The sequence below is a fragment of the Rhea pennata genome, chromosome Z (assembly GCF_028389875.1).
Source record: "Rhea pennata isolate bPtePen1 chromosome Z, bPtePen1.pri, whole genome shotgun sequence".
Classification (NCBI taxonomy): domain Eukaryota; kingdom Metazoa; phylum Chordata; class Aves; order Rheiformes; family Rheidae; genus Rhea; species Rhea pennata.
Window position 1 is genome coordinate 64,977,699 of NC_084702.1, and position 14,029 is coordinate 64,991,727.

The window sequence follows — 14,029 nt, forward strand, 5'->3', positions numbered from 1 at the left end:
TCAAAAATGTATTATTGTTTTAATGTTTGACTCTAAATCCTAGCTGTATCTGTGTAAAATAAAATGAATCAAAGATAAGTGCAGGTAACCAATCTCTTTAATTTACATGTTCCAGACAATTTTTTATTGTGTTTAAATATGAGAATATTTTACTTATTGCAAAGTATCCTGCACAACACAGGTTCTCCGCTATAAAATCTTCTCTGCTGATTATAATTCAGTCATTCTAAATTTAAAATACCAGTATACAGTACTAAAACCTCCAATTGAAGAGTTTAATATAAAAATATCAGCACAAAACTCCTTTTTAAAGTCTGTTTATTGTGAGCAACCCAAATGCCTGTTTAATTATTATTAGTTGTCGTATATTAGTAGACTTTGCACCCCTACAGTTGCTAATTCATACCATCTTAGGTATTTTGATGAGATAAGAAATACTAAGTAAGAAAACAGTAAGTATTCAAAGGGTTAATTTGCTTAGAATAATAATAATAAATTATTTTTTTTGCATCTTCTTCAGTTCAAAATCCAGCTTTGAGACTGAGGAAGGCTTCCAAATCACATCAATTAAATAAGAGTGGTCCTTTTAACCAGTAGCAGTTTGATTGCCAATGACTCGAAGAATCTCTTTATGAATGCTTGGTTCCTGCGTATTTATACTTGTATCACCCACTTGACCATCTTCATAACTAAAAAAAAAAAAAAAAGTACAGAAAATGAAATTTAATTAGTTTTTTATTAATCTTCCAAAAAAAAAAAAAAAAAAAACCCACAACACTACCTCTGTTTCACTCGATAGTCAGGAGTGTTTATTCCACACATTAACGTGTTTCCTGTTAAAACGCTCTGCTGCGCTCCGCCGCTCTAGGCAGATCCCACGCTGCCGGGAGCGAAGGGCGGCAGCAATTCCCCCCTTATCAAAAAGCCGGAGGCTGAAGCACCCGCTCAGAGAGAAGGGAGCTGTGCTGGCGGCAGGCTGCCTCCTCGCAACTGCAAGGACAGGCACAAACTAGGAACCAAAGGATTCTTTAAAGAGTTAGGAAGAAACTTCTTTTACCTACTTCATTTAGAATTGTCCAGAGGGAAAACCGTGGGGGAAAAAAGGCCTAGGAAAGACCTAGTAAGAGAAGCGTCGTACTTACACAAAGAAAAATCTTGTACACACGTGATCAGTGTTGGGAACTACCCATATCTCTCCATGTTTGTGCAGATCGGATGAGGTTATCACTATTAGGGAAAAAATAAATTTCAGAGCAATGAAAACGTGCCTGGAAAATGTCATTAAAAAATAACTGCTCTTCTATACACTTCAAATAGCCTTTGGGAAATGTCCAGTTTTCCAGTGCATGTCTGTGGCATGGTGTAAAAGCTCAGAGTTGGCTGCTGGTACAAACTGGGAGATGATCCTCCCCCCCCCCCCCCCAAAAAAAAAAAAAAAAAAAGGAAAGAAAAACAATGTATTTTCCAGAAAAAAAAAAGAAAACAGATGTTTGATGTATGGGAGCCAGTTGTTCACTGAAATGATTTTAAACACAAGTCTGCTTTTATGGTCTTTTGGCACTTCACTTAAATGGAGTTTTTTTGAAGGCCCCAAACCTGCTCTGGAGACTACTAAACGAGAAAAATGAAAATGTGTGTTTATTAAAAACTGATTTTAAATGAACAAAGGGCTGTTAAACAGGACCTGTTTCAATTAATCAGCCTTTGGCACAGAGCTTTCTGTGTTTGATGACAACTGAGCAAAAAATGGTATGTGAAATAAAAAAGCCTGAAACTGAGATACCAGGGATTTGGGGTTTGAAAACTAACAAATATTTCTAAAAAACAGGAAGCATAGTTACGAATCAAGGGGATTAGGAAGCTCACAAACAATTCTCCTACTTTTTAGAAAATAGCTATGTATTTGATCATAGGGTGTTTAGAAGTAGAATAAGAGCAACACATGAAAGAATTATTTTTTTGCCAGGTAGAAGCTTTTCTATGAGTCTATATTTGAAAAGATTTCTATAAATGCACCTAAACACCAGCATGAATATATGTGTATTCAATTTTTACATCAGGTCTTCTATTAACTGTTATCTTTGACTCTACACTTTCTTTCTTTCTTTCTTTTTTTTTTTAAAAAAAACAGCTATCAAACATTTATTTGCTGTAATTTACACTGGTTACAAATCTATTTCATTCATCCTCCCTAAACACCTTCTTGCACAGAAAAGTGAAGTGATTATGTACTGAGGTAAAATGTATTTTACTGAATATTTGAAATTCACTCTTACAAAAATCATAAATTCATTAATAAATGTACACAAGATATAGATGAAAAATCTTGCATCTATATGCAAGATCTATCTGCTATCACCTATCTACACTTTGGAAAGATGCAAGTTATAGTTAGAAACGTTTTTAGAAACTTGGCACGAAAGCCAAGAAAATTCTAGTAAATCCTAGATCCATTTAATATCTTTTCTAAAACCTTTAGAATGGAAGTTATGCATTTTTCTGCCAAGATCAAACTAGTTTCACATTGACTGGCATTTTTTGAGTCATATTAAATTATTTTCTTTAAAAAACATTGAAAAATATATTTTTAAAAGTATATAACTTAAATTTTGCATTTTTAAATAACAGCATCCAGTCTTACTAATTTTTACTTTTAAAATTAACAAATGCTCAAAACATAAGGCAAATAGTTTAAATGTAGGTATGTATGCATGTATACGTATCTTTTGGCCAGCGAGAGGAATTATGTACATACATAAATACATATACATACATATATATACACACACACACACACACACACACACCTCTTTGGCCAGTGAGTCTACTTATCAGACACATCAAAATTTCATAGTGGCTCTTAATCAAATTTCATAATCCTTTACTTTGTTCTCAACACCTGCTAACTTTTCATTATATATTAAAAGAATGGTCAAGTCTTTCAAGAATGACCATACTCATACATACTGGACTTTAACTTCACAGAATTTCTGAAGCAGTCATGGAGAACACACTGGTTAGCAGATGACCAGTATATTTGTCCAAGCAGTGAAAAGTTATTTGGAAATTCAAAAGGAAAGCTGTTATTTCTGACTTTTAGATATTTAATGCATTTGTTACAGGTTTCAAATAAAGACCATGACTTGTGTTATATTGATAACATAGGAATAAGATCACATTTGAAGGACGGAGCAGATGATCAGTCACGATACGTATATGATTATTTCATGAAAATTCAGCATGTGTTATATGTTTTGTTGGAGCAGGGATATGTTCTGCACCGAAATATAGAGGATAGTTACCTTAGTTACTTAGCAAGTAACTAAGCACTCTCTTATTTTAAAAAAAACAGTACTAGAATTAAAGTTTGCACTGATTTGCATCCAGTAACACTATGCACATGATTTAAAAAGTTCTTCAGCAGTTTTCAGCTTACCTTCACATAAGGCTATGCATTTTAAGTTACGGCTTTGCAAAAATTGTGACTGTTGTCCTTTCTTCTGTGACTGAGATGTAAAAAAAATGAGAAAAATTAATTAGTAGAGTAAGAAAAACTGAGTAAAAAAGTAATAAAAGGGAGAACTGCTATTTTCAATGTCTTATTAATAAATAAATAAGGAAGGTATCTTCCTAAAAATTTGATTACTTGTTTGGAATATCATAAAGGGAGTCAAATCCCTCCTATCCAGAAGGAAAAGTTCCAAATTATTAGAGACTAAAAATATTTTTTAGAAAGATTACAATACTACTAATCAACAAATTGAAAGCAGAAAAAAAACTAGATGAATTTGATCGCTGATATCAAATGCTATCACCGTTTGATATTTTACTGGCTTTCTTATTACTACAGGCTTCTGCAAAGCTAGATTTCTCTGTACTTCTTACATTTTATATTTGACTATGGAGACAGATGCAAGATTTCTTTCTCAAAATTCAGCCCTGCAAATAGTTGCTAAGAGTTTGTTTTAGATAAAGCAGATTTTGCTATTTTAATGCTTAAAACTATGAAGAAGAAAAACTGACGTGCTATCAATGAACTGCTACACATTTTACAACGATAACCACGCTCAATTTCTCCTTCATCATTCTTCAATAAAAAATCTTGAATTCAGAAAGCAAGGGCTTGCTAAGGGTCATAATAGAATAAATACAAAATTTGTAATTGTATTCCATTCCCTTTCCAAATATTTCTGCATGGAAAGGAAGGGTACAGGGACCTGCAACATACTTGACGGTTGCAGTGTCTCTGGAGTGGTTGACTTCTCTCTCCACACACACACACACACAGACCCCCATTAGCTTTCACAAAAGGCATATTGCCTCCTTGTCAGCTATCAAGTTCCCAAACTCAGAAGTGTATCCAGGGACGGCTGACAGGCTACACTACTGTACCTGTGATGCATTACTGCCCTTGCTGCTTGAAGCAGGTTCATCCTTAGCTGACACCTTCTGCTGCTTCTTGTTCATCCCTAAGAATATTAAAATCATGTAAGATACCCTGGCATATAAACACCATAATAAGCAAAGTTAAATGTGGATAATGAAGCAGCTAACGTGGTGTGGATCACAGTCTTCTGCACAGAGCCACAAAACTTAATTAACTTTGTCACAGAATATTTCAATATAATCCTACAAGTTGTCTGTATATCTGAATGTGTTGCAAGGACCTTATGAAAGACAAATTAGTTTTAAGTAGGTGCCAAAGTAATTAAACATGAGCTTAAATTCCACTGAATTCAGCTCAGCAATGTTCTTAGGTGGTTGCTTAACAAAGTTACACATCAGCCTGTCTGAGTTTAATTGACCCTAATCAGGCTAAAGTAGCATACACTCTGATTTGCTCTGGATGGAGCAGTAAAATCCTGAGACAAAGGATTTTAAATATTTCTCTTCAACACTCTAAATAGACTTTTTAATTGCTATAATACTATTTTAGGAGTAGTTAATTTATTTAAAGGTAGCTTTAAGTCTGCCTACTTTAATCGATTTATCTAAAGGTAGAATTACTAAATTATTTGTTGGCCAGCTTGGATGCCTATATCTCCATGTCAGAAATTAAAATACCTGTGTTTGTGTCTTTGATCTCTCTTACATTACTCATGTTGTTTTGTATAAAATTCCTCTGTTGTATGCTACTGCAGGCTGCATATTTTTCCCGGTATCCCATACTTGTTGGCAGTGTGCAATCTCAGACTGATTTATGGGAAACAGAATTGCAGGACTCCACCCTGCTTTTTATTAGTGTAAACTATTATACTCTCTGTGAGAATACAGGCTTCTTTCTGGAGGAGACTGGATGGAGGGGACAGAGAAAGGCAGAGAAATCAAAAAAAAAACATGCTGAAGCTGACAAAGCGAAAGAGTTTGTAGTCAAATAGCGATACTGCAGTCTGCACTTTCAGTGCAGTCTGAAAGTGTCCATACTTCTCACACAATCTCTGAAAAGCTAAAAGCACCTTTAGAGACTACTGATATTGTAATTCAACACATAAATAGTAGAAAATGCTAAGCTTTAAAAATGGATTGTGACATTACCTAAAAATATTGAAACTCAGAAAGCATGGCACTCTCAGAGTATCTATACGCACGTGCACACACATACAGTAATATCAACCCTTATTTGTGATGAAATGGTAAACACACACAACTAATGGAAAAAGTCACAGTATTTTAAAAACTCCATAAACATTTCTTAATGTATAACATTGGTATATCATGCTTCTATTTATGATTTTATTTCTATATGGAAAACTGTGAATGACTCACTTTTGGATTTGCCAGTGAGGCAAATTATGTTCCCTTCCCTCGTCACGCTAAAACAAACACACGGCCCTGTACTTTCTCTGTAAACTTGACCTGGTGATACACTAGGAAATATTCTTAAATACAAATATTGGAATATTTCTATTGATTTCAGGGCAACTACTCTCTTTCCTGAAATTAGTATGTATTTTGTCAGATCAGGTCTTAAAAGCCCATGAATTCACTGCCACTGTAGCAGGGGCTACTGCCTACTTCAAACAGAGTTTCAAGGTACTCAACACCTTTGAAAATCTGGACAGGTATTTAATAAGGGAAATTAGATTTTATCTTTTTTTTAATAAACTGAATCTTGATCTACAAAGATAAAATTGATTACAGTGTTGTAAACATTCAAGCAGACAAGAAGAGCAGTAAACTAAGATACCCCCCTATATTTCTCCAACTTTAGAGTGATTTATAAATATCACCTGAGTAACCAAATGATATGCTTGACAATGGACTAAGGTAGATTCCACTTCCAAACATTGCACCATGGAGCTGAAAAAGAGTACAGTGATTGCTTATCATTAATTTGATTATCTCAACAAAACAATAATACAAGGCACAAGTCCTAATGTAAAGTATCCACTTCATCACACTAATTTATTGCCTGATAATAAATAATGTTCAGAAAAGGCTTAAAAAAATATATGCTGCAAATTTTGCTTCTCCTCCAGGGACTGAACAATTTGTGAGAAAGCGCCCTTAAAGAAAATGCACAAAGTAGCTGTTACAGCACAAATGAGAATCCAGATTATCTCCTAACCAGAGAAATGCTATGACCACTGGGCTTCAAAGTCATCCTCACCCTTCATTCTCTCCTTTTGCCCAGCGATCTGTGCAAGATGCCAAAGCTCCCATAAGACCACACAAACATGCTCCCACTCCTCCAGATCCTATGACTAGGCAACCAGTTGTTTTTCCTGGGTAGCTGCTAGTGGGACAGGTAGAACCTACTGGGCTCAGGAAATGCTGTTGCTGTGTGACAGATCTAACTATGATGATTTGTATAAAATAGGGCTTTACTGCTTCCCCCGCTTTCCAATATCTCCCTTCTGGGGAAAAAAAAAAAAAAGACGCAAAGTATACAATAAATAAAGGTGTTTACTTTAGTGAATTTGGGTATATAAATGTTGCTTCCATGGGAAAGCATCTTCCAAAGATGCTAAGAAAAGCATTTATACCACTAAAAGGAACAGTATAGATTTCCATTTCTGTTTTTAAGGATTTCCTGTTCACTACCTTAGTTCTCTATTCAGCATACTCAGATCCTCCTCTAAGGCATGTAATCTGGGTCATGGATTCTGCTCTGGGGAACAGCTGTCAAAACCCTGATGCTAAAACACCCTGAATAAGAGTTCTTTAGTCCCTCTGGCTCTGCCTCTTTTGCTCTGCTGTACTGGTCTCCTGATAGTTCTGCCTTGGGAACCAAACTGAAGTTTGCAGCAGCTCCCTCCTGGCCAGCACTCATAATCCTTTGCCTAGGAAACCAGAGGAGATGAGATGCTGCAAACCTAGCTTCTGTAAAACCTAGGGTGCTCTTGGATCCTATAATATAGGTACAGTTTATAGTTTAGATACAGTTTATATGGATCTTTTTTTTTTTAATCCTTGAGACTGCTTTTAAGTAATACCAAGCTAAGCCTCCTGGAGGTACTGCTGCACAAAGTAAAACTGGAACTGCAATTACATTGAAAACAATTGGATTTTAGCCACTGATACAAGCAAACACATTGTGCATTTCAATGGCTTCAGAAAAGTATCCTTTTCAGTGAAACATGACACTGTTTGCAGTCACTGCCGTCATGTGTACCAACACCATGCCCCTTGAAAACCTGTCTGTTTAATACATAATCAAACGTACACAGCTTAGCTGAAGTCCATTCAGTTTATTATTTACCTGCAGCCTCGTATTGGAAGCAACAACCAAGCCGTTCCTCAGGATGGAATGCCAATTTTCAATGTGTGAACCACTGGAAGAATAAATTCAAAATTAAATCAACAGTCCTCTAAAACAATAAATTCACAGCTGTAAACCTCAAATGCAAGGAAAAAAACAGCTTTGGCATTTTGCTAGCCTTTGATTAACATATATGTACTCACTGAAATGCAAAAGTACTTCCGTAGAGATTTTTAGCAGCTCGGAAATTGGATTCTTTGGCTGGTGGACTACTGAGAAGAAGGAACTGATGGGGAGTGTGCATAAACTTCAGTTGCTGCAAAATATAACAGCGCACAGGTGAAAAGAAGCTGATTAACACAAAAGCATTTTATTTCCAGAATGGCAGGTCTTAAGATATCATGCTGTTTCACACAATATATTACTGCATTTAAACACCTTCATGAACTAAGCTGAGATCAGTCTCATTACCATAGTTTTATGTCAAATTAAACAATAAAAATACTTTAGAACTTATGAACATATGCAAGTTGCTGAAACAGATTTCAGCCTTATATGACTCCAGTAAAATAATCAAAATGAACAATTTCATCACGGCATTTTGATCAGAGCTAGCTCTGAATTAAAGCTCAGATTTGAAAGGCTGCAGATTACTACAACCTTAACCAAAGGATCAGAAGAACACATTACGAGAAATGAATCTCAGCACCATCCCTCTAAAATTTCAGAGCTATTTTTTTTTTATATATAGCATTCTCATATGTCAGTCTCTAGGCACAGGTCATGTTAGTATGTGCATTGCTTTTTATACAACCCTCTATCTAATATTCTGTATGGTAACAAAAAAAAGAGAGGTCCTCACCAATCTCAGATCCGCAAGGAACTTGTAAACTTGTATTTGAGCTACTCACCTTAAACAGGCTCTTTCAGAGCATGATTCCTTGACCTATTTTAGATACTCACAGCATGATTCTATGACTCATGACCTAAAACTGCCTATTTCTTTCCACTGTCTATTAATGGAACATAGATGACTACCTTGAATGTAGACACCTACATTTGTGAATCCCACCTAAAATGCTAAAACGAGCCATAAAAATGATAAAATAAGAAATAACAGGAGAAGCAACTCACAGACACTTACCCTATTCACTGGTAGCTTCACAATATGTGATCTATTACTAGAAATAACCCTAAAATAAGAAATAGTTAGATGCATTAGATATGACGACAAATCAGAACTTTCTTCTTAATAATGTTGATGAATCCCATCACAAAGAACTCAACCGCACGAACCTATCTGATGAAAGCAGACCAAAGCTTTACTAGAAAATCTTGACTAGAAAACCAGATTTGAGGCCACACAAATCAGCTGGAGTCCTTCCACTGTCTTCAGAGGACTCAGATGAGATTCAGAAACAGTCCAGGAACAAATACACTTGCAAATGTCAACCCGGACAGTATTTCTTAGGTTGAACTTAAACCAAACTAAACTGGTAAAGTGATTATTCATTCAACTTGCTACTTTAATAATTATCATTTCATGTGAGTCAATTTTATACCATTGTAAAAGAGGATGTGCAAGCGGGTCCTGTTTATCCATCTGCTTCTTTATTTCCAAGTAAGGTGCCTAGAAAACAGTAATTATGCTCTTTATTGCTAGCTGAAATAAAAAGGTTACATTTTATATGTTACATTGCCCATGACTTCACTTATTAAAATGAATACATTGAACTCATTATTAGACTTAAATCACAGATTTACTGACATTTAGCCTTGTACAGTTATAAACGTGTTTTGACAACAAGAATTAATACAGTAATTATTTTCCCTAGAGTAAAATAATAAGCATATAATTAGCATCAAAATGAGTATATTACAGTGAACACTGTTGATCTCAGTGAGAACAGCAGAAGACATCTACTTATGTTTGGCTCCTGCATTAAGATATTGGATTGGAACTTCAGAAAATTAAGTGTCTCAAAATACCCCAGGTTAATTCACTCCAATATTTTTAACTGTTCCATAGTACAAACTGGTAAAGTAAAACAGAATCAGCTTATATTCTCTTTGAATTTTTTTCTTAATTTCAATCACAGTGCAAAGTGTCTCTTTGCAACTCTTCAGTCCTGTAATTATTTAATGCTAAAAAAAAAGTAAAATGGTGGCTATTTTTATCTTTAAAAGATATTTTATCAGATAACAACATCTGAATCTTATCACTAAAGGATTTTAAATAAGGTAACAAAAACACCTGAATGCTTGTTTTCAGCTTATCTTAATGCTCTCCAAATACCTCATTCCTAACTCCAGATTCCTGAAATATTTCACGGATATAGACAGAATAAGATTTATAGGTTCTTGTCCATATAGCAGCTAGAAAATCAAGGTATATGGGACAGATTATCATGGCTCATACTGAGTCAGACGTAATCAGCGATAATTAGGTGCACTGTTTGGGAAACGAAGCATTACAACATTATGGCTGTTAGATTCTGTCCCACTGGGAATTTTGGAAAATCATATGATAGTAATCCCAAGAAACCCGACTCCCAACCAAGCCTCCCATCACACCTTACTGACCAAGTGTCTCATTATAATAAAGTTACCTCAGAACACTGTCACAAAACCAGTATCTTTTGCTTTGGAAACAGAAGACTCAGTCTGGCCTTGATATTTTCAGAATGTAGCTATTGGCCATCATTCTGCTGCAGTGTTTGAGTCTGTGATTCTGCTAATATTATCTCTTAATTTAAACTCCAGAATACCTGAGTTCCTTTCCATCACCTTTATTTCACTGCTCCTATGGATATGGTAGTTCCCCCCCTCCCCGCCCTTTTAACACAAATTTTAATATCCTTGCAGCTCTATAGGAAAGAGATAATAAAATTGCCTTCCCTCTCCCCCATAGGCAACAATGTAAACACCTACCTAGTTCTAGAAATAGCTATTAAATTATGTAAAGATTTTTATGCTCACCTGTGTCATCTCTCTAATAGAAGTGATACTATCCAATGCTTTCATGACTCGGTCGTAATTCTTCTTCTGGTGTAATACAAAATAAGCAAATAAATTAAAATAATATTCTGGGTTGTTAGCTATATGAAAACCTCAGTTCTTTGACCGTGTATAAAACCACATTTAAAACAAATGGTCAGCAAACAATCCTTTCAAATTTTTCTAACCAAGAGCTTCCTTCCATCTTACACACACGCTCTCATTCATAGTCCACGATCATTCCAAGAAAAGAAGAATTAAGCTTGTTTGAATTGTTGTTTGAATTTCACTGGGATCTCCAACATGCAACAAAGTGAACACTTCAAAAATTAGCTCACTTTTTAAACAAATATTTGTAGCTAAACACAGGCTCTGCTAGTTATTTAAATAATACGCTATTATGTTAAATGATGCAGTGAACAAATAGATGTTAAATGCTGATGCGTTTACTCTGCTAACAGCTCTAAACCACCAGAGGTGCGTGCATTGCTTGTAGCAGACTTTGCTGCTCCACAGACACGGAACTGCACTCAGTAGCATGTCCGGCCATCCACCTTTGATGACCCCAACCCTTGCCTGTCTCCTGCCTGGGAACTGCTACCAGAGGCCCCCACTTTCTCCAAGCGGACAAGCTTAACAGCCCATGCTTTGTGAGCCCCACATTTTATGTCAGCCACAGGAGCTTCACTACTTCCCATCTTTGGGTCATGCCAACTTTGGCCCTTGTGGGCTTTCACCCCACCGTGGGGGCAAGGAGCTGGGGGCGGTGTGGGCCCTTCCAGCCCCAGGCTCTCTCCACACCTCCACTGGTGCTACCTTCATTCTCCTTTCCTGTTCAGCTTCATACCCATGCTTTGCCCCAATTGCCAGGCTAGCTGCCGCCTCATTCACTCCTTTCCCAGCACCTCCCTGCAATCCTTCTATCCCATGCTCTACGGAAAACACTTGCCAATTCCTCTGAGGAAGAACCACTGCTATCTGGCCTTCTTTCCAAACTGGAAAAGTATATTCCATAAAGGAGGTCCAAAGTTTTCACTTATGCTCTTGAGAATGGCTCAAATGCAACATAATAGTTCACAGTTCCCCTAAGGCTTTCCTACGAAGCAGCCTTTGCAGTCCAAGGAGCAAGTACTGCAAACACAATTCTTTGCTTCAGTATCTGATGTTTGTACAACACTCCACTGTACACTCAGCATTTGATAAATTAAGTTTAAGGATATTGTTGTTTACAAACTGAAAATGAGATGGCAGCAATAAACAGTTTAAGAATGTAAAAGATGGAATGGAAATCTCCCTGGCCTACGTGGTCTACACTTCCCAAAGGCCATCTTTTGCTTTGTGTCCAAAGTGCATACTGATAGAAGGACACTAAAAATACAAAATTTTTCATCTTGAATTTGTATCCTAAAAGAAGGAACTCCTGGCTTCAATATTGCTTACAGTTTATTTACTTTCTCAAATACAAAATAATACAGAGTTCTGAAAGCAGAGCCACACACTTGCATATTCTAGAGCCATATCTCTGATAGTAAAGACGATGTCTGGACAAGAAGGCTTTGCTTTGAAATTTAACACGTGACTTAAATCAAGCTATAACATACTGAAATACAGCTACTCACCCTGGGATTAAAGGCCAGCATCTGAGGATCATTAGGATCAACTACAGAAGGATATGGCTCAAAAATGACAACTTTCCTAGGTGACTCTAATGCAGACCGACACATGGATACTAACAGATCAACCACCTGTGGATAAAGAAAAAGATTTATTTGGTATATATACTTTCATATTGTATCACACAATCTGTTTTTCATTTTATACCTTATAATAATATGGTATTTCATTATTATTTACTTTATCCAAACTGTTTTATTCACAGTACGTAGTTTAGGACTGAAATTGACCTCCAAAGGCTTTGGGTCTGGCCCTGAAGTTTATTCCAGATGCCTAAGGGGAACCAGTATTTTGTCCTAAGTATACCCCCATGTCAAACACAGTCTATGGTCCTGCCTTCTCTTGTTTACATGTGATAATTCCCAAATGAAATTTATCCTCTAAGGAAATGGCTCTATGCTGGGTCTTTGTGCAATAGACGCCAACAACAAGTCTCCCAAGCAGGAAAGAACGGAGGAGACGATGAAGTTGATGGATCTGTACCACTGCTCACTGTTCTCCTGAAGATCATAACTGTAGAAAGACTAGTAAACATTGCTTCTGCAAGAGCCAGAACTGTGCAACAATTTAAGAGTCATTTGCACAGCTCACACAGAGATCCTCTTCCCTTCTTTTGTACAGACTTACAACATAGCTTTGAGTATGTCTTCATTTCCAAAATATCACCATAAGACTGTGTAATGTGCACACATGCATGTATGTGCATATGTCCCTGTAGATGCACACGCATTTAAGTACAATTGCACTAAAATTCATAACTGAGAGCTTAAAAATAGACTGTAACAATCACAAAACAGAAAGCAAGCAGTTTTCTGGCAGCTATGACACCTAACTCTAACTCACAATGAAATCCCAAAGTTGCTACATACAAATGTAGCTGCAAATTGACTCTCGTGGTTCCTCTGTGCTTTTTGAAGACATTTCGCTGTAAAAATGGACTTTTCTATGAAAGGAACAAAAAGCTGAGACAAGCTGTAGTCAGTAGGCAGCCCTGGTTCCTCCCACAATCCCAACAGATCAGATCCCAACTTACAGCTCAAGCTGTTCTAAAAGTTATTATACCTTTGTTATTATATCTGATGACTTGAAGGAAATAAAAATGAGGGTCCTTCAGAGAAGCAGAAGGAAAATAAGAATCATGTAATGAAAGCAAAAAGGAATTGTGCTGCTGTGAGTCATACTGTTGTCATTCTCCTCCTCTGCTCCTTTAGCATGAATCGACAATTTTCTCCATCTGTTTAAAAATATTCTGCTAGTTCCCCTTACTTAGTATCTCACATATACTGAACAATGAAGTTATTTGAGCAATCAATATTCCTTCCTCCACTGCGCTCTGATTTCTCTCCAGTTTATAATACCTACAAGTGCGATGAACATAGGGCATCTACACCAGCATTTACAAAGGAGACTAGAAGTCTATTTACACAGCCAGGTCAGGCGACCAAGCCTGCAACTGTGTAAATGTATTATCATGAAAATGAGTCTGAGTTCATATACTCCACTTCTCAGAAGCACTTTTCTATTTCCAGTTGTAAAATATTATTAAGGAAGGGTTGTATGAGTCCCCAAATCTTATAAACACAGTGACCCAAAGTTACCTTGCTTTATGACTTGCATAGTGGGACTTAAATTTGGCATGGTGGGTTTTAAATCTTG

General features: G+C 36.4%; 1 protein-coding gene across 3 annotated transcripts in view; it reads right to left on the reverse strand.

The window, feature by feature from the left end:
• Positions 1-301: 301 nt before the first annotated feature.
• Positions 302-14,029, reverse strand: part of PARP8 (poly(ADP-ribose) polymerase family member 8) — a 133,354-nt gene continuing 119,626 nt past the window's right edge. For all 3 annotated transcript variants that reach the window (XM_062599101.1, XM_062599099.1, XM_062599100.1), the window contains 11 exons: positions 12,319-12,444; positions 10,682-10,747; positions 9,265-9,332; positions 8,847-8,895; positions 7,906-8,018; positions 7,703-7,775; positions 6,231-6,300; positions 4,393-4,469; positions 3,437-3,506; positions 1,143-1,227; positions 302-689 (listed from right to left, as the gene is read on the reverse strand). In XM_062599101.1, the coding sequence (XP_062455085.1) occupies positions 587-689; positions 1,143-1,227; positions 3,437-3,506; positions 4,393-4,469; positions 6,231-6,300; positions 7,703-7,775; positions 7,906-8,018; positions 8,847-8,895; positions 9,265-9,332; positions 10,682-10,747; positions 12,319-12,444 (900 nt within the window). In that variant the 3' untranslated portion in view covers positions 302-586. The remainder of the gene's footprint in view (positions 690-1,142; positions 1,228-3,436; positions 3,507-4,392; positions 4,470-6,230; positions 6,301-7,702; positions 7,776-7,905; positions 8,019-8,846; positions 8,896-9,264; positions 9,333-10,681; positions 10,748-12,318; positions 12,445-14,029) is intronic.